This window comes from Nomascus leucogenys, chromosome 14 (assembly GCF_006542625.1).
Source record: "Nomascus leucogenys isolate Asia chromosome 14, Asia_NLE_v1, whole genome shotgun sequence".
In the NCBI taxonomy this organism is placed as follows: Eukaryota; Metazoa; Chordata; class Mammalia; order Primates; family Hylobatidae; genus Nomascus; species Nomascus leucogenys.
This window is the reverse complement of record NC_044394.1, coordinates 48,371,604-48,395,261: the sequence shown is the minus strand read 5'-3', so window position 1 is coordinate 48,395,261 and position 23,658 is coordinate 48,371,604. Positions and strand designations below refer to the sequence as shown.

Genomic DNA, 23,658 nt, shown 5'->3' with positions numbered 1-23,658 from the left:
TTTTGAAATCTCTGCGGTGTTTCCATGGGATGCTGTATTAATCTGTCAATTTACCATGTGAAGGGTGGGGCCGAGGCCTGAGTGGAGCTCAGTAAGCCTCGGCTGGTGGTCAGGCTGAGACAGCAGAACTGGGACACAGGCAGGAAATGGGGCTACCTGAGGTCAAGGAGAAGAGACCAGAGAAGGCCCACAGGAAGAAGTAATCATTTCCAAGACCGGGAGTGAGAGTCAATTGGGCACTTAACCATACAGCAGGGACTGTGCCAGGACCTCTGTATTCACATCTGCCATAACCTCCCCACAACCCTAGGAGAGCAATACTAGTACTGATTCATTTTGCAGATGAGAAAACTGAGGCTTGGAGCCATTGAGCAACTTTTCACAGCAGGTCAGTTGCAGAGCCAGTGTTCAAACTCAGGCAGTCTGACCCCCAAGCCTGTGCTGTTAAACCATCATTCTGGTCACAGAAAGTGCAAACGAAGGAGAAGGGAGGACCTTTTCTCACCCACGCAGACGACAAATAGCATTGTCGAAAGGCATCAGTTCAGAGCCCCTGACCATGTGGCTGATCCCTAGAGGTGCTGTGACTCTTGTCAGCGTGCATTCCATAGTGGGCCTGCAGGGAGTCTGCTAGAAGCCAGAGGCCAGTGGCTGGTATTAGCGTGGCTTAACAAGCTAGCAATTCATTTTGCAAATGGTCATCTTCTAAGAGGACTTGCAAGCCCTCTTGAACAGGCCACAGGTCAAGCTGGGCTTGGAGGTCACTGGCCAAAGCCGAGCCAGGGTGAGTCAGCAGGAACGCAGTGCTGTCAAGTCAAGCAGACATTGTGGGCAGGAGCCGCAGCAGCCTACAGACCGGGCCTGCCTTCTCCTGGGTGCCTACTCCAGTGAGTATCTCACTAGAAGGAGCCAGACTGAGATCCCACTACTGCCTTCTCTGCCTTAGGGAATCTGGAAGCTCCATGATGTGCTTGGGTCGTGCCCCACTCCAGGCAAGTGGGGTGCAAAGAGGAAAAGCTCCATTTTGCTTCAAAATCTTCCTGATCCTGACAGCCTCTGGTCCTTCTCCCAAGGTCTTGGGCCCAGGACCCCAGGATCCTGATGTTATGCTGTGCCCCATCCTTGGGCTCCTTCCCCCTGATGCCCGACCCTGTCTTTGAAACCCCCTTCAAGGGGCTTTATTAGTTCACACATGGGAAATAAACTATTAAAACATACAAACATTTCAAGAGTGAGTAACAGTCCTAATAGTGTTCTTTGTTCTTTTAGATAAGGAGCAATGCCTTAACTTAGAGGACTAAGTCTCCAGTGGTGTGACACAGGCATTGACAAAGGGCTAGTTAGGAGAAAGGTATTTGAGTAGGATGGAACTTTCTGATGCCTCTGAAGCCACATCACACTTCCTGGGGCCCCAGCACCTAGTTAAAATGGTTGGAGGAAATAAATATCTGTTGGGATGCTCTGGGATTTTCCTTCCTTTGCCGAAATCTCAGAAGGTGGGGTTCAAGGGCTGTGTGGGTTTGCCATAATGGGGACTCAATCTCTTTGAAAATTATTGACCATCACTTATTAGCAGAGTTTGCTGAGAAGCTGGGACCAAGAACGTAGACAGAGAAAAAACCAAATGTACATTTGGGCGAGGAAGTGATGAACACAAATGAATGAGAAGAAATGAGGCACGAGGGCCCAGTGCAGGGAGGTGGGGACTGAGGGATGTCATTGCATTTTGGGGCCATCAGACTGTGTGTGTTTAAGCTGCAGAGTGGGGAGAAGTTTTCAATTCTATATACATAAGGTGAAAATAACAGAAATATTGGAAAGAAAGTTGCTCATGGTTCAACTCAATCATCTCATTAAGAATTTAAGAAACATGGCTGGGTGCGGTGGCTCACACCTGTAATCCCAGCAGGGAGTTCGAGACCAACCTGGCCAACATGGCGAAACCCCGTCTCTACTAAAAATACAAAAATTAGCAGGGTGTGGTGGTGGGTGCCTGTAATTCCAGCTACTAGGGAGGCTGAGGCAGGAGAATCACTTGAACCCAGTGAGCCAAGATTGCACTAACTGCACTACTACACTCCAGTCTGGGTGACAGGGTGGGACTCTGTCTCAAAAAAACAAAAAGGAAAAAACTAAAAACAAAGAAACATAAGGGTTTAGGTCTATGCACACTAAATAGGTCCCTTCCGGTGTCCTCAATGTTATACCAGGAGCTTGGAAAAAATGCTGTTCCATTCTGCAGGTGAAGAAATTGAGGCATGGAGAGGTTAAATGCATTTTCCCAGGTCTACTAGTAAGTTAGGAACAGGGCTAGAAGTAGAGCTTAAGGCTCCAGATTTCCATTTCCTACCTGTGTCAGGATGTCACTGATGGGGCTGATGGCTTGGCTGACAAGGCACTGCCCACTCCCTATACAGGCCCTGGGCATGGCCTGCCTCTAGACCTTCCCCTGGAAGTGAGGGCAGGGCATCTGATTCATGCTACATCTTTGGTGCCCAGCTCAGACTGCAAACCCAGATCAGTGGCTGGTGCACAGCAAGAGTCCAACGCATTTTTGATGAATACATGGGAGAATGTGTCAGTTTGAGGAAGTTCTTACAGTAAAATTTAGTCTGCTGCATTTGAATCTTCATTTTCTTACCTTATAGCAATTAAGTGACTATTTAAGCCTGCTTTTCCACATCTCTAAAACAAGAATACAGACTACTTTCTGGGAGTTGTGAGGATTAAGTGAGATGAAAAATGAAGTTGGCAGTGCTGTGAATAACTCCCCTGCCCTCCGACCTGTGGTTGGCCAATGTGAAGGCATTCTTCCCCCATAGTCTAGATCAGCTGTGGAAATGACCAGAGCTAGGCATAAAATGAAAAGCCCATCTTAGCCCATCTTACCTGCTGAGGCCATTTTCAGCGCGATTGAGATCTCGGTCTGAAGTCTTTACCCTGAGGTGGGTCCTGGAGGGGTGGGAGTATTGGGTGTTGATCTTGGCCATCTTCTTGGTTTGTCACATTTAGCCCCCTAGATGATTGCTAAAATGTGAACACAAAGCAGACACGTCATCAGGATGGGAAAGTAACTGCAAACCCAGCTCATCACGGGCAAGGGCTACTGCACGCGGCCCCCCTGCAAGGCCTGGCAGGCACGCCCTCTGCTGTCTCTTGTAGTTTCTGCTGCAGTAAGTTTTAGTTGGACATCTCCTGGCTCTTCTTTCTAGCCTGAGGCACAAAGTCTTTTACTCATTTGTTTATGCTACCATGCTGAAGAGCTGCTCAGAGTTAAGTGCTGAACGAGTGAATGAATAAATAAATGAACGGCCAGGTTGGTATGTGATATAAGGAAGGTGAAGCCTTCATGATTCTCTGAGATGATGCAATGTCCCTCTTGACCCTGGTTTCTTGTTTCTGTATTTTTATCTTATAATTTGGCAGGTGTTTCCACTGCTCCCTCAAATCTTGTTTTAAGACAACATGTAAAAAAAATGACCATATGTGACATTCAGAAAACCTTTATAATATAATGCTAAACCCAATACACACTTCATCTCATTAATCCTCACAATAACTTTGTGAGGTATTATTATTTTTAATCCCATTTAAAGATGAATAAACTGAGCGTCAGAGATGTTAAGTAGCTTATCCAATGAAAGATAGATCCACCTGTAAATGTGGCACAATCCTTGTGAAACTGCCTTGAAAAATTGTAACTGAGGAAATTATGTCAGTGAAAGACATCAGACCTAACCAATTCCATCTTGCTTCTAACCTCTGAACTGTCCTTATTCGAAATTCCTGGGCGTAGGCCGAACTAGCCTTGGGAAGGAATTTAATTTATAATTTAAATTAAAGCCCTTTCCCAAAGCTAAACTTTTTGTAAAACAAATGAAAGCCCACCAGCCACCAAGTTAGAATGAGAGGGGCTGGAATTCTAAATATTATCAGCCATTATTCCAGAGGTTGCAAGATTCGCAACTTCCCCAGTTACTGTTAAAGGCAACATCACTATTGTGAACCTAAGATCAGCCTTTTGAGATGTCTTTTCAGGTTTTCACGTTTCTAACAACCGGATGGCCACACCTTGGCCTACCACCCAGTTCCGTGGCCCCCACTCAGTAACTGACTCAGCATGAGAAAACAGCGTCAACTCCGTATGATTTCATTCCTGAGCCAGCCAATCAGCACTTCCGATTCACTGGCTCCCTACCCACCAAATTATCCTTAAAAACCCTGATCCCTGAGTTTTGGGAAGAGTGATTTGAGTAATAATAAAACTCCGGTCTCCTGCACAGCCAGCTCTGTGGGAATTACTTTTTCTCTATTGCAATTCCCGTGTCTTGATAAGTTGGCTCTATCTAGGCAGTGGGGAAGGTGAACCCCTTGGGCAGTTACACTTGTGCCAGAAATCGGGCCATGAACATTTTCTCTTTGGCAAACATTGGAAGGTGCCCCTGTGATTGAAAAGAAAGCCTATGTGAGAGAAGGCCTGGTGTGATTGGCCAGTTCCATGATTTCTGGACAAGTCTTTCACTGGAAGATGCATTTCTGAGGACGGTTTCTCTAAAGTAGATTAGCACAGGCTCTCTTGAGCAGCCACATGGTTTAAGTGTGTCAGATGTCAGTAGAGACCACTCCGGAGAAAGATGGCAATTTCTAGAAATAGCCCAGGGACTCACTCCAGGACTCAATTCCAAATCCAAAGGAAGGTCAGAGACAGGAGCCATGGGTGTGGTCATGCACATTTGGCCAATCCTCTGCCAGTTACAAAAGGGCAGCCATGGGCTCAGCAGGGCCCTGACTTGTCTCTGATGTTTGATAGTTTAAGTCTATGAGTGTAAATTTTCTGGTTTTCTCAATAGATCAAACATTGTTTTGATTTTATTTTTTATTTATTTATTTTATTTTTATTTTTTGAGACGGAGTCTTGCTCTGTCACCCAGGCTGGAGTGCAGTGGCGCAATCTCGGCTCACTGCAAGCTCTGCCTCCCGGGTTCCCGCCATTCTCCTGCCTCAGCCTCTCCTAGTAGCTGGGACTACAGGCGCCCGCCACCACGCCCGGCTAATTTTTTGTATTTTTTTAGTAGAGACGGGGTTTCACCGTGGTCTCGATCTCCTGACCTCGTGATCTGCCTGCCTCGGCCTCCCAAAGTGCTGGGATTACAAGCGTGAGCCAACGGGCCCGGCCCATTGTTTTGATTTTTAAACACTTTATTCACTTATGTAACAATGAGTGAGTTTCTGGCTGATCACAGGAGCTATAAAGAGAAATAAAATGGGCTGGGCGTGGTGGCTCAAGCCTGTAATCCCAGCACTTTGGGAGGCCGAGGCGGGCGGATCATGATGTCAGGAGATCCAGACCATCCTGGCTAACATGGTGAAACCCCATCTCTACTAAAAAAGTACAAAAAATTAGCCGGGCGTTGTGGCGGGTGCCTGTAGTCCCAGCTACTCGGGAGGCTGAGGCAGGAGAATGGCGTGAACCCGGGAGGCGGAGCTTGCAGTGAGCCGAGATCACGCCACTGCACTCCAGCCTGGGCGACAAAGCGAGACTCCGTCTCAAAAAAAAAAAAAACAACAAGAAAAAAAGAGAAATAAAACGAAGCCTGTTCTCAAGGATCTGACAGTGCAGTGGGGCAGGTGCTACAACAGGCTTTGCAGGAGCTTGGGCCTTACCCTACTGAAGCTTAGTAGGAATGTGGTCAGATGTGTACAGGTCACTCTGGCTAGACCAGGGAGGATATATTCAGGGAGCATGAGTGGCTGTGAGGTGAGCAGCTAAAAAGTTGCCACAGTTTCTTAGGGGACAGAGAACAGCTGCCTGAACTAGCTTTGTGGTAATGATAGCAAGTGGGTAGAATTGCCAAGACATGGCAATTTGGGTGTAAGGGGTGGGGAGGAAGAGGTGCTGAACACGGTGCCCCAACAGCTGGCGTGATGGGGGGTGCTGCCTGCCCATTGAGGAAGGGAACTAGGAGAAAAGCAGGTTAGAGAAAGAGAATGATTCCAGTTTGAGGTGCCTGCAAAACTTTAGGACCAACATATGAAATTGTACTCTTCCATTAAAAGCAATAAATCCGGGGAGAGACCAAGATGGCTGACTAGAAACAGCTGAGGTCGGCTGGGCATGGTGGCTCATGCCTGTAATCCCAGCACTTTGGGAGGCCGAGGCGGGCGGATCACAAGGTCAGGAGATCGAGACCATACTGGCTAATACGGTGAAACCCCGTCTCTACTAAACATACAAAAAATTAACGGGGCATAGTGGTGGGAGCCTGTAGTCCCAGCTACTCAGGAGGCTGAGGCAGGAGAATGGCGTGAATCCGGGAGGCGGAGCTTGCAGTGAGCCAAGATCGCTCCACTGCACTCCTGCACTCCAGCCTGGGGGACAGAGTGAGACTCTGTCTCAAAAAAAAGAAAAGAAAAGGAAAGAAAAGAAACAGCTGAGGTCAGAAATTCTCACCAAGGAGAATGAAAATGGTGAGTGAATCCTGCACCAGCAACCGAGGTGTCCAGGTTCTCTCAGTGGGATTGACTAGGCGGTCCTACGGAGAGTGAGGAAAAGCAGGGTGGAGTGCCTGCCCACCCGGGAGTGGCATAGGGCAAGGGGACCTCTCACTCTCAGCCAAAAGAGGCCGTGAGTTATTGTGCTACCCTACCCAGGAAACCACTCTTTTTCCACGGATCTGTGCTATCCACAGATCAGGCGATTCCCTCGTGAGCCCACACCACCAGGGCCTTGGGTCTCAAGCACAGAGCTGTGCAGATGCTTGGTGACCACTACACTGGAGACTGCCTAAGACTACCAAGCTCCTCGGGGGAGGGGTGGCCGCCATCACTGGAGTTCCAGTCTGCCATTTTCCCCTGCTGGTGTCGTGGAGACTGGGCAGTTTGGACCCAGAAGGAATTCCCCACAGTGCACCACAGCAGCTGTGGCAGATCGTGGCCAGATTGCCTCTTTAGGCTAAACCCAGAGCCATCCCTCCTCACCAGGCAGGGCCTCCCCACTGGAATTTCAGCAACTCCAGCCAGGGGCTGGATGTCCCTGGGATGGAGCCCCCTGAGGGGAGGGGCAGCTATGGTATCCACAGAATAGTGGACTTAGTCTCTCCCCTGGCAGGCTTTGAGGAATCGGGCAGTCTGGATGAGTGGGATCCCCCACAATGCAGTGCACGCCCTCTGCTAAGAGTCAGCCAGAGCGCTTTGTTAAGTGGGTCTCTGATCCTGTGCTTCCTGACTGGGTGAGACCCCTCAACAGGGGTCAGCAGAAATCTTATACAGGCACGTTCTTGCTGGCATCAAGTCAGTGCCCCTTTGAGACGGATCTCCCAGATGAAGGAGCAGGCAGCCATCTTTGTTGTTCTGCAGCCTCCACTGGTAACACCTCCACAGGCAGGAGGGACCCAGGTGAACAGGGTCTGGAGAGGATCCCCAGCAAACTGCAGCAGCCCTACAGAAGAGGGGCCTGACTATTAAAAGAAAAATAAACAAAGCAACAACAGCAACAGCATCAACTAAAAAGTTCCCACAAAAATCCCATCCAAATGTCAGCAGCCTCAAAGACCAAAACAAGATAAACTCATGAGGATGAGAAAGAATCCGCCAAAAATGCTGAAAACTCAGAAAACCAGAGTACCTCTTCTCCTCCAAATGATCACAACACGTCTCCAGCAAGGGCACAGAACTGGGCTGAGGCTGAGATGCATGAACTGACAGAAGAAGGGTTCAGAAAGTGGGTAATAACAAACTTCACTGAGCTAAAGGAGCATGTTATAACCCGATGCAAAGAAGCTAAGAACCATGATAAAACATTACAGGAGCTGTTAACCAGAATAACCAGTTTAGAGAGCCACATAAATGACCTGATGGTGCTGAAAAACACAACATGAGAAATTCACAAGTATCAATAGCCAAATAGATCAAGCAGAGGAAATAATTTCAGAGCTTGAAGACTATCTTGCTGAAATAAGACAGGCAGACAAGATTAGAGGAAAAAAATGAAAAACCTCTGAAAACTATAGGATTGCGTAAAAAGACTGAACCTATGACTGATTGGGGTACCTGAAAGAGATGGGTAGAATGGAACCAAATTGGAAAACACACTTCAGGGTATCACCCAGGAGAACCTCCCCAACCTAACAAGACAGGCCAACATTCAAATTCAGGAAATCCAGAGAACTCCAATAATATACTCCATGAGAAGATCAACCCAAAGACACGTAATCATCAGATTCTCCAAGGTTGAAATGAAGGAAAAAAAGTTAAGGGCAGGGATTACAGGCATGCACCACCACGCCCAGCTAATTTTTGTATTTTTAGTAGAGACAGGGTTTCACCATGTTGGCCAGGCTGGTCTTGAACTCCTAACTTCAAGTGATCCACCTGCCTTGGCCTCCCAGTGTTGGGACTACAGGAGTGAGCCACCGGACCTCAGTAGGCTGAGGCAAGATAATCGCTTGAACCCGGGAGGTGGAGGTTGCAGTAAACTGAGATTGTGCCACTGCACTCCAGCCAAGGTGACAGAGCAGGACTCTGTCTAAAAAAAAAAATGGTAAGGGCAGCCAGAGAGAAAGGCCAGGTCACCTACAAAGGAAACAGACTAACAGTGGACCTCTCAGCAGAAACCCTACAAGCCAGAAGAGATTGGCAGCCAATATTCAATACTCTTAAAGAAAATAATTTGCAACCCCCAGAATTTCCTATTAGGCCAAACTAAACTTCACAAGCAAAGGAGAAATAAAATCCTTTCAGACAAGTAAATGCTGAGGGGATTCATCAGCACCAGGCCTTGCAGGAGATCCTGAAGGAAATACTAACTATGGAAAGGAAAAACTGTTAAGAGCCACTACAAAAACACACTGAAATACAAAGACCAACGACATTATGAAGCAACTACCTCAACAAGCCTGCAAAATAACCAGCTGACATCATGATGACAGGATCAGATTCATACATAACTATATTAACCTTAAATGTAAATGGACTAAATGTCCCCATTAAAAGACACAGAATGGCAAGCTCAATAAAGAGTCAAGACCCATCAGTGTGCTGTATTCAAGAAACCCATCTCAGGTGCAAAGACACAAATGGGCCCAAAATAAAGGGATGGAAGAAAATTTATGAAGCAAATGGAAAGGAGAAAAAAACAGGGGTTTCAATCCTAGTATCTGACAAAACAGACTTTATTTATTTCTTATTTATTTATTTTTGAGATGGAGTCTTGCTCTATTGCTCAGGCTGGAGTGCAGTGGTGCAATCTCGGGTCACTGCAACCTCTACCTCCTGGGTTCAAGTGATTCTCCTGCCTCAGTCTCCCTAGTATCTGGGATAACACACCCACGCCATCATGCCTGGCTAATTTTTGGATTTTTAGTAGAGATGAGGTTTCACCATGTTGGCCAGGCTAGTCTTGAACTTCTGATCTAAAGTGATCTGCCCACCTTGGCCTTCCAAAGTGCTGGGATTACAGGCATGAGCCACCACACCCAGCCTGACAAAACAGACTTTAAAGCAACAAAGATCAAAAAAGACAAAGAAGGCCATTACATAATGGTAAAATATCAATTCAACATGAAGAGCTAACTATTTTAAATATATATGCACCCAATAAAGGAGCACCTAGATTCATAAAACAAGTTCTTAGAGACCTATAAAGAGACATAGACTCCCACACAATAGCAGTGGGAGACTTTAACACCCCACTGTCAATATTAGGCAGATCATCGAGACAGAAAATTAACAAGGATATTCAGGACTTGAACTCAGCTCTGGATCAAGTGGACCTGATAGATATCTACAGAACTCTCCACCCCAAAACAACAGAATGCACATAGGTATTGTACAAGGAATGTATATAGGAATGTACTAGGTATCGATGGAACATACCTCAAAATAATAAAATAATAACAAATAACAAAATAATAAAAGCCATTTATGACAAACCCATATCCAATATCCTACTGAATGGGCGAAATCTGGAAGCATTCCCCTTGAAAACTGACACAAGATAAGGATGCCTTCTAGGTCCTATATCTAGAAAACCCCATCATCTCAGCCCAAAAACTTCTTAAGCTGATAAGCAACTTCAGCAAAGTGTCAGGATACAAAAATCACAAGCATTCCTATACACCAACAATAGACAAGCAAAGAGCTAAATACGAATGAATTCCTGCTCAAAATTGCTACAAAGAGAGCCAAATACTTAGGAATATAGCTATAAGGCAAGTGAAGGACCTCTTCAAGGAGAACTGCAAACCACTGCTCAAAGAAATCAGAGAGGACACAAACAAATGGAAAAGCATTCCATGCTCATGGATGGAAAAAAATCATTATCATGAAAATGGCCATACTTCCCAAAGTAATTTATAGATTCAATGCTATTCCCATTAAACTACCATTGACAGTCTTCACCGAATTTGAAAAAACTACTTTAAAATTCATATGGAAACCAAAAAGAGCTTGTATAGCCAAGACAATCCTAAGCAAAAAGAACAAAGCTGGAGGCATCACAGTACCCAACTTCAAAATATGCTACAAGACTACAGTAACCAAAACAGCATGGTACTGACACAAAAATATATATATAGACCAATGGAACAGAATAGAGAACTCAGAAATAAGACCACACATCTACAACCATCTGATCTTTAACAAATCTGACCAAAGCAAGTAATGGGGAAAGGATTCCCTATTTAATAAATGGTGCTGGGAGAACTGGCTAGCCATATGCAGAAAATGGAAACTGGACCCCTTCCTTACACCTTTTACAAAAATTAACTCAAGATGGTTTAGAGACTTAAATTAAAACCCCAAACTGTAAAAACCCTAGAAGAAAATCTAGGCAACACCATTCAAGATAGGCACGGGCAAAGGCTTCATGATGAAAACATCCAAAGCAATTGCAACAAAAGCAAAAATTGACAAATGGGATCTAATTAATTTAAGGTGCTTCTGCACAGCAAAAGAAACTATCATCAGAGTGAACAGACAACCTACAGAATGGGAGAAAATTTTGCAATCTATCCGTCTGACAAAGGTCTAACATCCAGCATCTATAAGGAACTTAAACAAATTTACAAGAAAAAAACAACCCCATTAAAAAGTGGGCAGGCCAGGCATGGTGGTTCACATCTGTAATCCCAGCACTTTGGGAGGCCGAGGCAGGCGGATCACTTGAGGTCAGGAGTTCGAGACCAGCCTGGCCAATATGGTGAAACCCTGTCTGTACTAAAAATACAAATAATTAGCTGGGCATGGTGGCAGGCACCTGTAATTCCAGCTACTCCGGAGGCTGAGGTAGGAGAATCGCTTGAACCCAGGAGGTGGAGGTTGCAGTGAGCTGAGATCGTGCCATTGCACTCCAGCCTGGGCAACAAGAGCAAAACTCTGCCTCCAAAAAAAAAAAAAAAAAAAAAGTGGGCAAAAGGACATGAAAAGACACTTCTCGAAAGAAGACATTTATGTGGCTAACAAACATATGAAAAAAAGCTCAACGTCACTGATAATTAGGGAAATGCAAATCAAAACCACAATGACATACCATCTCATGCCAGTCAGAATGGTGATCATTAAAAAGTCAAGAAGGCTGGGCGCAGTGGCTCATGCCTGTAATCCCAGCACTTTGGGAGGCTGAGGCGGGTGGATCACGAGGCCAGGAGATCGAGACAATCCTGGCTAACACGGTGAAACCCTGTCTCCACTAAAAATACAAAAAATTATCCAGGGGTGGTGGCGGGCACCTGTAGTCCCAGCTACTCTGGGGGCTGAGGCAGGAGAATGGCGTGAGCCCGGGAGGCAGAGCTTGCAGCGAGCCAAGATGGCGCCATTGCACTCCAGCCTGGGCGACAGAGTAAGACTCCATTTCAAAAAAAAGAAAAAAAAAAAGTCAAGAAAAGGACAGATGCTTGTGGGGCTGTGGAGAAACAGGAATGCTTTTACACTGTTGGTGGGAGCGTAAGTTAGTTCAACCATTGTGGAAAGACAGTGTGGCAATTCCTCAAAGACCCAGAACCAGAAATACCATTTGACCCAGTAATCCCATTATTGGTTATATACCCAAAGGAATATAAATTATTTTATTATAAAGATACATGCATGCATATGTTCATTGTGGCACTATTCACAATAGCAAAGACATGGAATCAACCCAAATGCCCACCAATGATAGACTAGACAAAGAAAATGTGGTACATATATACAATGGAACACTATGCAGCCATAAAAAGGAGGGAGATCATGTCCTTTGCAGGGACACGGATGGAGCTGGAAGCCATCATCCTCAGCAAACTAACTTGGAAACAGAATACCAAACATTGCATGTTCTCACTGATAAGTGGGAGCTGAACGATGAGAACACGTGGACGCAGGGAGGGGAATAACAACACACACTGGGGCCTCTCCAGGGGTGGTGGGGAGGGAGAGCATCTGGATAAATAGCTAATGCATGCTGGGCTTAATACCTAGGGATGGGTTGATAGATGCAGCAAACCACCATGGCACACATTTACCTATGTAACAAACCTGCACGTCCTGCACATGTACCCCAGAACTAAAAATAAAATAAAAATAACACATATATTCATGTGTGTTATCCAAATAGCACTGCCAAGCAATATAGTAGCAGTTAAAATATATTGAAATCTGATTATATTCCAATCAACGTACTAAGCTTTTTACATCATTATTTATTCTAACATGCGACTCTCTGAGGTGGATGCTATTAGTGTCCTCATTGCATAGAGGAGGAAATGGAGGCTTATAACAGGTTATGTAACTTTCCAAAGAACATGTGAGGTCTGGAAGCCACATTAGAACTCAGGCCTATTTGACTTAGTATATGCAGACTTTGGCCAAATCCTTGTCTCCCACCTACCCCCAGCCTTATTATTTTCAATACTTTAAAATGGAATGTTTATATGTTTTTAAATAAAAAAGTAATAAATCCAATTCAAAAGTGTCCATTCACTACTTTTTAATTGAGCACTTACTATGTGCCAGGCAATATGCTAGAAGCTGATGACTTATTAGAGAACTATATGCACCTCTGTCCTCCAGGAGTTGACAGTCAAGCGGGGTGCAGAGCAAGTCTCAAAGACGTTTGGGACTCTGTGGAAAAACTATCGAATTACTCTTCTTTGTACATTTCCAGGCAAATTACACCAAATAAAGTGCATTGTCTCCAGCCTGTGCCCCTTCCTTCAGCCCCCTCAGCTGCATTCTCTATCCGGGGCACAAACTCTGGTCCCACAGCCATTGCATGGAGGCAGTACCTCTGTCCTCTCATAAACCTGCCTCCTGTTGAGGGCCACTAGGTGCCAGGCACAGGTGGGTGCTGTGCAACACTTCCTTACTTAATCCTCACAGCAGCCCCCCTCCCTCTCTTACAAATGAAGAAACTGGACAGGTGAGTCATTTCCCTAAGGTTGCTGCTGAAGACCGGAGCCAGGATTGACTAAAAATCTGTCTGACTCCAAAACCTGAGAGTGCAAAGTCATTGAGGGAACTGGTATTGCTTTTAGGCCTGGGCAGGAGAGTTCTCCACTTTAAAGGACCCCATGCTGGCCCTCCTCCAGCCACATCCCTCCCAAAGTGTCAGAAGCCCACAGGGTCAAGGGGCCATGCCCACCGGGAACCCTGCCCCTGCTCTAGCAAGGGTCTGAGTGCCCAGGACCCCCAGATTCTCTGTTCAAGAGGCTTTCAACTGCTTCTAGATCCTGCCTGGTACTCTTCCCTGGTCCATCTTCCTGAGTGCACCAGCTTGCACTCCCCTAGGCCCAAGGATGGCCAAGGAGCAGCTGTTTGTTGGGGGTAGGGGAGACAGAGCCTGGATGTGTGGGCAGGGCATCCACAGGCAGGTGTGCAGGGCCTCCTGTGCAAGGCCCCTTTGACATGGCATGGACATAGGGCTGGGGACAGAAGGGGGCAGGTCGTGGGCAGGGAAACAGAGATCAGCTCTCCTCACGACTTCCTGCTCTCAGGCTCAACTCCAAGGGTCCTGAGTACTCTCGGTTTGAACCTGGCCTCCAGGTGGCGATGCAGTGTATTTCCCAGGTTAGGAGGGTGGGCACATTTGATTGAACAGTGTGCTGTCTTGGTCTATGTAATGGTCGTCTCTGGTCCTCTACCTCACGTCCTTCCTGCCCATCTTTCAGTCCAGCCATTGCTATGGCAACCAGCTGCATGCCAGGTAACCCGTGTACTTCACCTCAGTGACACTGCAAATTCTAGGGCCTTCTGCCTTGGGGGCTTCCTTACTTCCCCCAGGAAACACTTGCTGAGACCACATCACCGTTCTGATGCATGTGCAAACGCTGAAGGGGTAACATCCTTGGGGCAACCCTGGACCAACAGAAGCAGGAGCCTGAGGGAATATACTCTTCCATCCCTCAGGAAGGTGGCTCTGAGACACTTTCTACCTGGCTCCTTGGAGAACCCTGTTTGTCCGATCAGTTTGATAATGGACACCTGGGTTGGCTTGTCCTCCTTCCCTTTTGCCCTCTCCAAGACCCCTACTCCTGTTCCTTGGAATCACTCCCCAAATAAGCTGCCTGCCTGCAAGCCCTGTTCAAGGCTCTGTTTTGGAGGGGAGTGGGTATCACTGCTAAAAGAAACTTTAACTTTTAGATATTTGGGCTAAGGTAAGTGGGTCATTTGTACTCTTGACCCAAGTCCCTCAAGGTTTAGGAGTGAACCAAGTTTCCCTTTTAATTCTATGTTCTTTATCCAGGAAAACAATGGTTGGAGTAGGACAGGGCAAAATGTAGATCACTAAAGGGAAATGTAAGTTTATGATAACTCAAAAGATCTTTTTTCCCTATTGTCTCATAAGTGTCATAAATGGTTGTCTTTGGAAAAATACATTAAAAAATCAAGAACCAAATAAGGAACCCATCTTGTTGATTGGTTGATACATCTTCTTGGTATTTTTAACTTTAAAGTTTTTCTCTTTGTGTAGAAATTTAATTATTTGTCCAATGGAGTTTACCACAGTATGAATTTTTGCTGATTCCAACTCTAAAATGTTACCTACTACTCATAGCTGTACCCAGAGTCTTGGTCAATTTATTAACTTTTTTTTGCATGACAATTTCATAGGGGATTATTCATTCTTCCATTAGAAGGTACATAAGATCTTATATTTCTTTGGGGGACGTTAGCAGCTGTTGATGTTCATTTGCTGGATCTACCAATTCATTAGAGGTTGAAAGTTGGTGGTATTCTACCATTCCTTCCTCAATTAGCTGAAATATTTTTAAAAGAAGAAATTTTACTCTTAATTATCTGATTGGTCAATTCCTAAGGAAAGGCCAAATATACAATTATTTCCCTGTATTTATCAGTTTTTGAGTCATGACATCTTAAGAGATTACCCAGCCCCTGCATGTGTTTTCACATCTGGCCCTGCCTTGATAAACTCTTTGTGAGTAGAACTGACAAATGAGATCATGAAACCACAATCAGTGATCCTGGGGCTCTGTGGACAATGAAAGCTGCCATCTAGCCAGGGCCCCCTGGGTGCAAGGCACTTCCATGTCCATCACGCGTGAATCCTCAGTAATCCCAAGAGGGAATAGTGATGCTCATCTTGCAGATGAGGAAATGGACCCCTGGGCCTGTCTCATTCTGAAATCCACATTATAGGTTGTTCTGTTTATCACAGGCACTGCAGGAGATTGGAAATGCACAAATAGAATTTTAATTTTCAAAACTAGCAAGAAGATGCATTCTGCCAACTGTGAAGGTGACCTTGAAGTGGATCCCAGGCGTGAGTCTATGAGTGGTTTTTGAGCATCTCCCAAATGAATGTGTATTTTCTAGGACTTAACTGGAGAGCTAAGAATATGCCATTTCAGGCAATTTCCACTTTCTTTACAACATGACTAAATTTAGGATGTCCCCCTGCCACCAGCCCCCTTACTGACTCCTTGCCCATGATGTCCCAGGCACTGTACCTGGTCCTGCGAATTATGAAGATGAGGAAGACAGATCTCTGCCATTGAGAGCACAACATTTGCATGGGGAAAACAGGCATGTTAAACAGTGAGGGTAAGGTAGTGCAAGTGGTGTTGAAATACAGGTAGAGGCATGATGGCTGCAATGCAAGATGGGGAGGAAATCCTTAATTCTGCCTTAGGGACCATTAAGGAGACTTCCCAGGTGAGAAGCCATCACATTTACTTAGCACTATTCAACATTTACCATTACAGTGTTACATGTACCATTTACAATCACATTTTGCTGTGCACCTTCAAGGATTCAGTTGTGACTTTTGCACTCTAGTGCTCATCCTGGACTATCTCCACTGTCATTGGCCATCCAGGCCTGAGTAGCCAGGCATTTAACACAGCTCACTGTATTCCAGTTATTCTTGTACTTTTCTTGTTCCTTTACTGATTCCAAAAGGCTTAAAGGCAAGAACTATCTCCTTTCACCTAAAAAACACTTTATTCTTCAAACACCTGGCACATACACATAGTAGGTAGCAGAGCGTGTGATATTAATGGAGGAACTGGTGAGGAATCATCATGACAACACTGATAATAACAGCCGCGTATTTATTATTTAATCTGTGCCTGTTACTGTTCTAATAACTTTAAGTGCATATTTACTCATTTGATCCTCACAACGATTGTGTGAATGAGTCACACTGAAAATTTCCATTCCACTTTGAATTTATGAATGGGAATTTATAAATGTGAATTTATAAATGGGAATTTATGAGAGAGCAAGCATACTACAAAGGAGGGCCAAACATGTCAAGCCCCTTGCTCTAGACTGAATGTGCTTCCAAAAGAAAACCTTGCTCTCCATTCATGCTGACTAACTAACCCCTTACACTCAGTTTGTTTGTTCTCTTCTTTTTTATTATGACTTAAACATCAAAACTAATCCTGGTGCAATTTGTGTGGTTTGAAACATTACCATTTTCCAAGTCTGAATGCAGCTGACAATGGAGAGACAACACAGAGGTGTCCATAGCCTTGTATGGATGCACTGTAAGTCCACCAGAGGTCATTCTGAATGATCATCATCCTTGGGGAAGAGACTCTGTTCAGCCAGGGTTTGGCAGGTCCAATTAGTGAGGCGCCAAGTCTGGACACAAGCCATGGCAAACAATCTCAATCAGGACAGAGTATAGAGTCTTGATGGACAGGCATACTTAGCCCAGGCCACTGTTTTCTCCAGCAGAGACTGATCACTGGGGTCTTCTATCTTACTTCTCAGAAGTAATCTTCTCAGACTCTGTCTGAGTCTGATTTGTTTCAGTCCACCAAAACTCAACCTTCTCAGCATCACCCTTGACAAATGCACTCAACAAGTTATCAGCAAATGAGAGGCTTGACAGGCTCACTTCATCAAATTAAACTCCAAAGATAAGTCAAGAACTCCCCCAGGGTCTACATACCTTGAAACTTTTCTAAAACACTTTTCCAAAACACTCTTCCAATTGCCTTTCCCTTCTGCCCCCGTCCTGCTTGAGAACTGCAGGGTGGAAGGGAAATTCTCCAATGCTGAAGCACTTCATTACCCTGAGACCTGTGAACCACCCCACAGAGCTGACGTGGGCACCACACTGACATTCCTACAGCTGGTGAAGAGGCCTGGTGATTTGAAGCAGAGTCCTAGGCTTGTGGAGGGAGAAAACCCTGAGTGAAATATCTTTTGTTTGACTCAAATCACATTTGAAAGGCAGTATAAGGGGTTAAGGGCACTGGCCTGAGAGAAAGGAGAGATGGCTTCTCTTCCCAGCTTAGCCTCCAATGTGGGTAAGTGACCAGCACTTTAATTTCTTCATCTAATAACAGAAATGGCTGTATTTAAAATGAAATAATCCACAAAACCCTAATGCATAAAGCATTTACTTATCGTATTTTATTTAAAAGTATTTGATAATTTTGATAAAGACAATTAGTGGGACACAAGTTAATTTTGGCCATGATAGTCAATATATTAAAGTTTGGTACAGAAGACATGTCAGTGCTATCATTATATTTTTAAGTTTTAAAAATATTTAAATACACCTTTTAAAAAACTTAAAATGTGTGCAGAACATCTTAAGAAACTCTGGAACAGAGTTGAAAATCATGGGCCCAGTTGATTATTAAAAGTCCTTCAATTCTAGAAGTTCCATGATGGAACAAAACGCTATATGCAAATATTACACCTGAGGGTCCTCTTATATTTTATGTGTGAATGTGAACCTACGTGGAAAAAATAAAAACATTCCAGAGCTTCAAAAACAGAAAGGAAAACTATATAACATTAATATTTTTGGCAACTGTATAAGAAAAGTAAAAACAATTTGAATATCAGAATTTACCTGAAAGGACACTTTGAAACTCAGATTAATATGCAGAAGTTCTCAACAAAATGCTAGTAAACTATATCCAGCAACATACAAAAAGGATTTCACAGGGAAACCAAGTGATGTTTATCCCAGAAATGCAAAATAGACTTATCCAAAATCAATCAATGTAATACTCCCTCCTAATAGAATAAAGGGCAAAGACCTCATAATCATCTTGTGAACACAGAAAACGCATTTGGCAAAAATCCAACATGCTTTCATGGTGAAAATAATTTAAAAACTAGGAGTATAAGGAAACTTCCTCAACCTAACAAAGGGTATCCATGACACAACCACAGTTAACAGAACAGTGAATAGTGAAAGTGATAAAAGAAAAAATAGATTGGACTGCATCAAAATAAAAATGCCTTTGTGTATCAAAATATGCCATCAACAAAGTAAAAAAGCAATCTAAAGAATGGGAGAAAATATTTTCATTTTTCATTTCTTTTTTTTTTTTTTTTGAGACGGAGTCTCGCGGTCGCCCAGGCTGGAGTGCAATGGCGCGATCTCGGCTCACTGCAGGCTCCGCCCCCCGGGGTTCACGCCGTTCTCCTGCCTCAACCTCCCTAGTAGCTGGGACTACAGGCGCCCGCCACCTCGCCCGGCTAATTTTTTGTATTTTTAGTAGAGACGGGGTTTCACTGTGTTAGCCAGGATGGTCTCAATCTCCTGACCTCGTGATCCGCCCCCCTCGGCCCCCCAAAGTGCTGGGATTACAGGCGTGAGCCACCGCGCCCGGCCCTCATTTTTCATTTCTTTACAGACAGAGTCTCACTGTACAACTACAGCACAGTGGTTTGATTACCACTCACTGCAGCCTTGACCTCCTGGGCTCAAGCCAGCCTCCAACTTTAGCCTCTTAAGTAGCTGGGACCACAGGTGCACATCATGCCTAACTATATTTTAAATTTTTTGTAGAGATGGTGTCTATGTTTCCCAGGCTGGTCTCAAACTCCTAGGCTCAAGTGATCCTCCTGCTTCAGCCTCCCAAAGTGCTGGGATTGCAGAATACATTTTTAAGACATATATTGGCAAGGAACTTGTATCCACAAGATATAAAGAACTCTTATAACTCAATAATAAAAAGTCAAATAACTCAATTAAAAAGTAGGCAAAGGATTTGAATAGACATTTATCTGAAGAAGATATGGAATGGCTAAGAAGCACATGCTAACATTCTTCATGCATTTAGTCATGAGGAAATATAAATCAAAAGCACAATGACTTACTACAGTTGGCCCTCTCATCTGCAGGCTCTGCATCTGCAGATTCAACCAATCACAGATTGAAAATATTTGAAAAAAACCAAAACAATGAAGAATAACAATACAACAATAAAAATAAAACAAATAAAAACAATACAGTGTAAACTATTTACATAGCATTTACACTGTATTAGGTACTACTATAAGTAATCTAGAGATGATTTAAAGTACAGTACACAGGAGGTTATATGTAGGTGATATGGTTTGGATCTGTGTCCCCTCCCAAATCTCATGTTCTGTTGTAATCCCCAATGTTGGAGGTGGAGCCTTGTGGGAGTAATTGGCTCATAGTGGTGGATTTCTCATGAATTATTTAGCACCACCTCCTTGGTGCTGTTCTGATGACAGTGAGTTAGTTCTCATGAGTTCTGGTCATTTACAAGTGTGTGACACCTCCTCTGCTTGCCCCTACTCCTGCCATGATGTGCATGCTCCCCCTCAGGCTTCCACCATGATTGTAAGTTTCCTGAGGCTTCCCAAGAAGCCAAGCAGATGCCAGCATAATGCTTCCTGTACCACCTGCAGAACTATGAGCTGAGTAAACCTCTTTTCTTTATAAATTACCAAGTTCTCAGGTATTTCTTTATAGCAATATAAGACTGGACTAATACAGTAGGTTATTTATTAGATCGGTAATGGCAAAAACCACAATTACTTTTGTACTAACCTAATGCAAATATTATGCCATTTTATGTAAGTGACTTCAGCTTCTGTTAAATTTTGGTATTTGTGGGTAGGTCCTGGAGCAAATGCTCCTCAGATACTGAGGGATGACTGTACTCAACATTGATTAGGATGGCTATAAAAGGTCCTTCCATTCCAGAAGTTCCATGATATAATAAAACCCTACAATGTAAATATTATACTTGAGTGTCCTCTCATATTTTGTGTGTGAATATGAACCTAGGTGGAGGAAACAAAAAATATTACAGACCTTCAAAAACAGAAAGAAAAAGAACTATATAATGTTAATATTACCATAACAAGTGTTAGTGAATGTGTTAGTTAGGGTTCTCCATGGAAACAGAACCAATAGGATATATATACCGTTGATCCTTGAACAGCATGGGTTTGAACTGTACAGGCCCACTTCTACATGTTTTTCTTTCAATAAATATATTGGAAAAATTTTTGGAGATATGTGACAAATGGAAAAACCCCATTTTTTCTTGCTTACTCTATTGTAAGAATACAGCCTGTAATACATAGGACATACAAAATATGTGTTAATTGGCTATTTATGTTATGGGTAAGGCTTGTGGTCAGCAGAAAGCTATTACTATTAGTAAATCAGTTTTGAAGAAGCCAAGAGTTATATGTGGATTTTTGACTGTGTAGGGGATCAGCACCCCAATCCCTGAATTCTTCAAGGTTCAACTGTATGTACATATGATTTATTATGAAGAATTAGAGGCTGAGAAGCCCATGAGCTGCTATCTGTAAGTTGGAGACCAGAAAAGCCAGTGGTGCAGTTCTGAGAACCAGAGGGCCAATAGAGGGCAGGAAACTGATGATATCCCAGCTCAAAGAGTGAATTCCCCTTTCTTCTATGTTTTATCGTACCCAGGCTCGCAATGGATTGAATAGTGGCCACCAACACTGGGGAGGGCAATCTGCTTTACCCAGTCTATGGATTCAAATACTAATCTCATCTGGAAACTCGCTCACAGACATCCCCAGAAATAATGTTTTATCTGGGCACCCAGTATCCCAGGCAAGTTGATACATAAAATTAACCATTTTCCACAATGCAATGTGGAAAAACTGGAAGCCTCATTCATTGCTGGTGGGAATGTAAATGATGTAGCCACTTTGGAGAACAGCTGGGCCATTCCTCAAAATGTTAAACATGAGTTACCATGTGATCCAGGAATTCCACTGCTAAGCTTATACCTAAGAGAAATAAAAACATGTCCACACAACAACTTGTACATGAATGTTCATAGCAGCATTATTTACAGTAGCCCTAAGTGGAAATGACAATCATTTATTAGGGCCTATCCACTGATAAATGGATAAACAAAATGTAGTATGTCCACATGATGGAATGTTATTCATATGGAATCTTATTTGGCAATAGAAAAGAATAAAACAGTGATACATGCTACAACGTGGGTGAACCCTGAAAATATTATGCTAAGTGGAAGAAGCCAGACAAAAAGAGTCACATAATATATAATTTCATGTACATGAAATGTCCAGAATAGGCAAATCTATAAAGACAGAAAGTAGAGTAGACGTTGCCTGGAGAAGGAGTGGAGAGAATGAGAAAGAGGAATGACTGCTAATGGATATGGGGTCCCTTTTGACAGTGTTGAAGAGTTCTAAGATTATAATGTGGTGATGGTTGCACAACTATAAATATACTAAAAACCAGTGAAATGTACATTTTAAATGGGTGACATTTGTGGCATGAAAGTTATATCTAAAAAGAAATAATTTTAAATCTAAAATCAAAACACTTTTTAAAATGCAAAACTCACAATATCAGCTACAAGAAACTCATGAAATGTAATAAAGGGGAGAAATGCCAAAATATGACATTAATAATAATGACCATTACACTTTTGAGGGCTTACATTATACCAGTCACTGCTCTATAACTTTTTACATGTATCAACTCATTTTATCTTTTCAATAACCTTATGAGGTAAGTATTATTCTTATCCCCTGTATTAGTCCATTTTCATGCTGCTGATAAAGACATAGCTGAGAATGGGTAATTTACAAAAGAAAGAGGTTTAATGGATTTACAGTTCCATATGGCTGGGGAGGCCTCACAATGATGGTGGAAGGAGGAGCTAGTCACATCTTACATGGATGGCAGCAGGCAGAGAGAGAGCTTGCGCAGGGATGCTCCCCATTATAGAGCCATCAGATCTCATGAGACTTACTCACTATCATGAGAACAGCATGGGAAAGGCCTGCCCCCATGATTCAATTACCTCCCACTGGGTCCCTCTCACAACAAGCGGGAATTCAAGATGACATTTGGGTGGTGACACAGTGAAACCGTATCATCCCAATTTTACAGAGGAGCAAACTGAGGTACACAGTTCACACAGCCAGGACTTCAACAGGCAATCTAATTGTAGAGCCTGCAAGCTTTTAAGCTCTTGCCTCTCAAGAAACAAAGCAACTTCTGGGACCAGTAAGTATTAAAGCCTCCTCCATCTGCCCAAGAAAGGTCCCAAAAAGGCAGTTCAAGTCTTAGACAACAAGGGTGTATCCAGTTGTGCTCAGGGTTGAGCTGTGAGATGATGAAGGGAGATGAAGGTCAGAATCCAATTCCCCTCTCTCTATGGTGGCTGCCCCAAACACATCAAGGTCCCTCCACCATGATGGAGATAATGAGTCTGAGTTAGGAGAGTTGAATCTTGTTTCCCAAAGAAACTTTCTCATGACAGGAAGGTAGAGTTATCTCTCTCTGAACTCTGGCATTTTTATAACATGAGCAAATGGAAGCTTCCAAATGTCAGCTGCAAATTTTCAATTCCTGTCTGAGAAAAAAGTTAAGATTGTTCTTAAGAACAGGAAGAAATTTGGAATAAAAGAAAATGCACTGAAATTGGATCAAGATGATCAATTATGTTACTTAACCAAGAGGCAGGGGCTTGTCTCATGCCTAGAAAGTGTCCTGGTCTCTGCAGAGATGATTCAGAATTAATGGGACTCTGAGTTCCTCAGCTCTGAGTGTGCTCAGTTTTGGAATTGCTGCTTTGTAATAAGATTCAGCTGTTCAGGTTGAGATTGGAAGAGGATGAAAGTGCTTTTCAGACCTTACCAGAGCTGGGGAACCAGAGCTCTCCATAGCCAACCCTATAGATGCTCCAAACCTAATTGCAAGCATGGGAGGTAAAGTGTTTTTTTCTTAATTAACTTTTGTGGTGTGATTATAAAAGTAACACATTGCTTTTATTTTATTAGGAGGTAATAAGATGTCCATATCTAACTTCGAGCACTTATGATATGTCAGGCACTGAGCTGAGGATTTCACTTCAATTACTTCATTTAATCCCCACAACAACTCGATGAGGCAGGCATTATAATTATTAC

At 43.6% G+C, this 23,658-nt stretch overlaps 1 protein-coding gene across 2 annotated transcripts in view; it reads right to left on the bottom strand.

The window, feature by feature from the left end:
• The window catches only part of CNGA3 (cyclic nucleotide gated channel subunit alpha 3), a 52,465-nt gene that overhangs the window by 24,706 nt on the left and 4,101 nt on the right, over positions 1-23,658 (bottom strand). Inside the window, exon 2 of one of the 2 annotated variants that reach the window (XM_003279229.4) lies at positions 2,890-3,027. In XM_003279229.4, the coding sequence (XP_003279277.1) occupies positions 2,890-2,990 (101 nt within the window). In that variant the 5' untranslated portion in view covers positions 2,991-3,027. Of the gene's footprint in view, positions 1-2,889; positions 3,028-23,658 lie in introns of those variants that run through there. The other variant, XM_030827484.1, reaches the window with a different exon arrangement.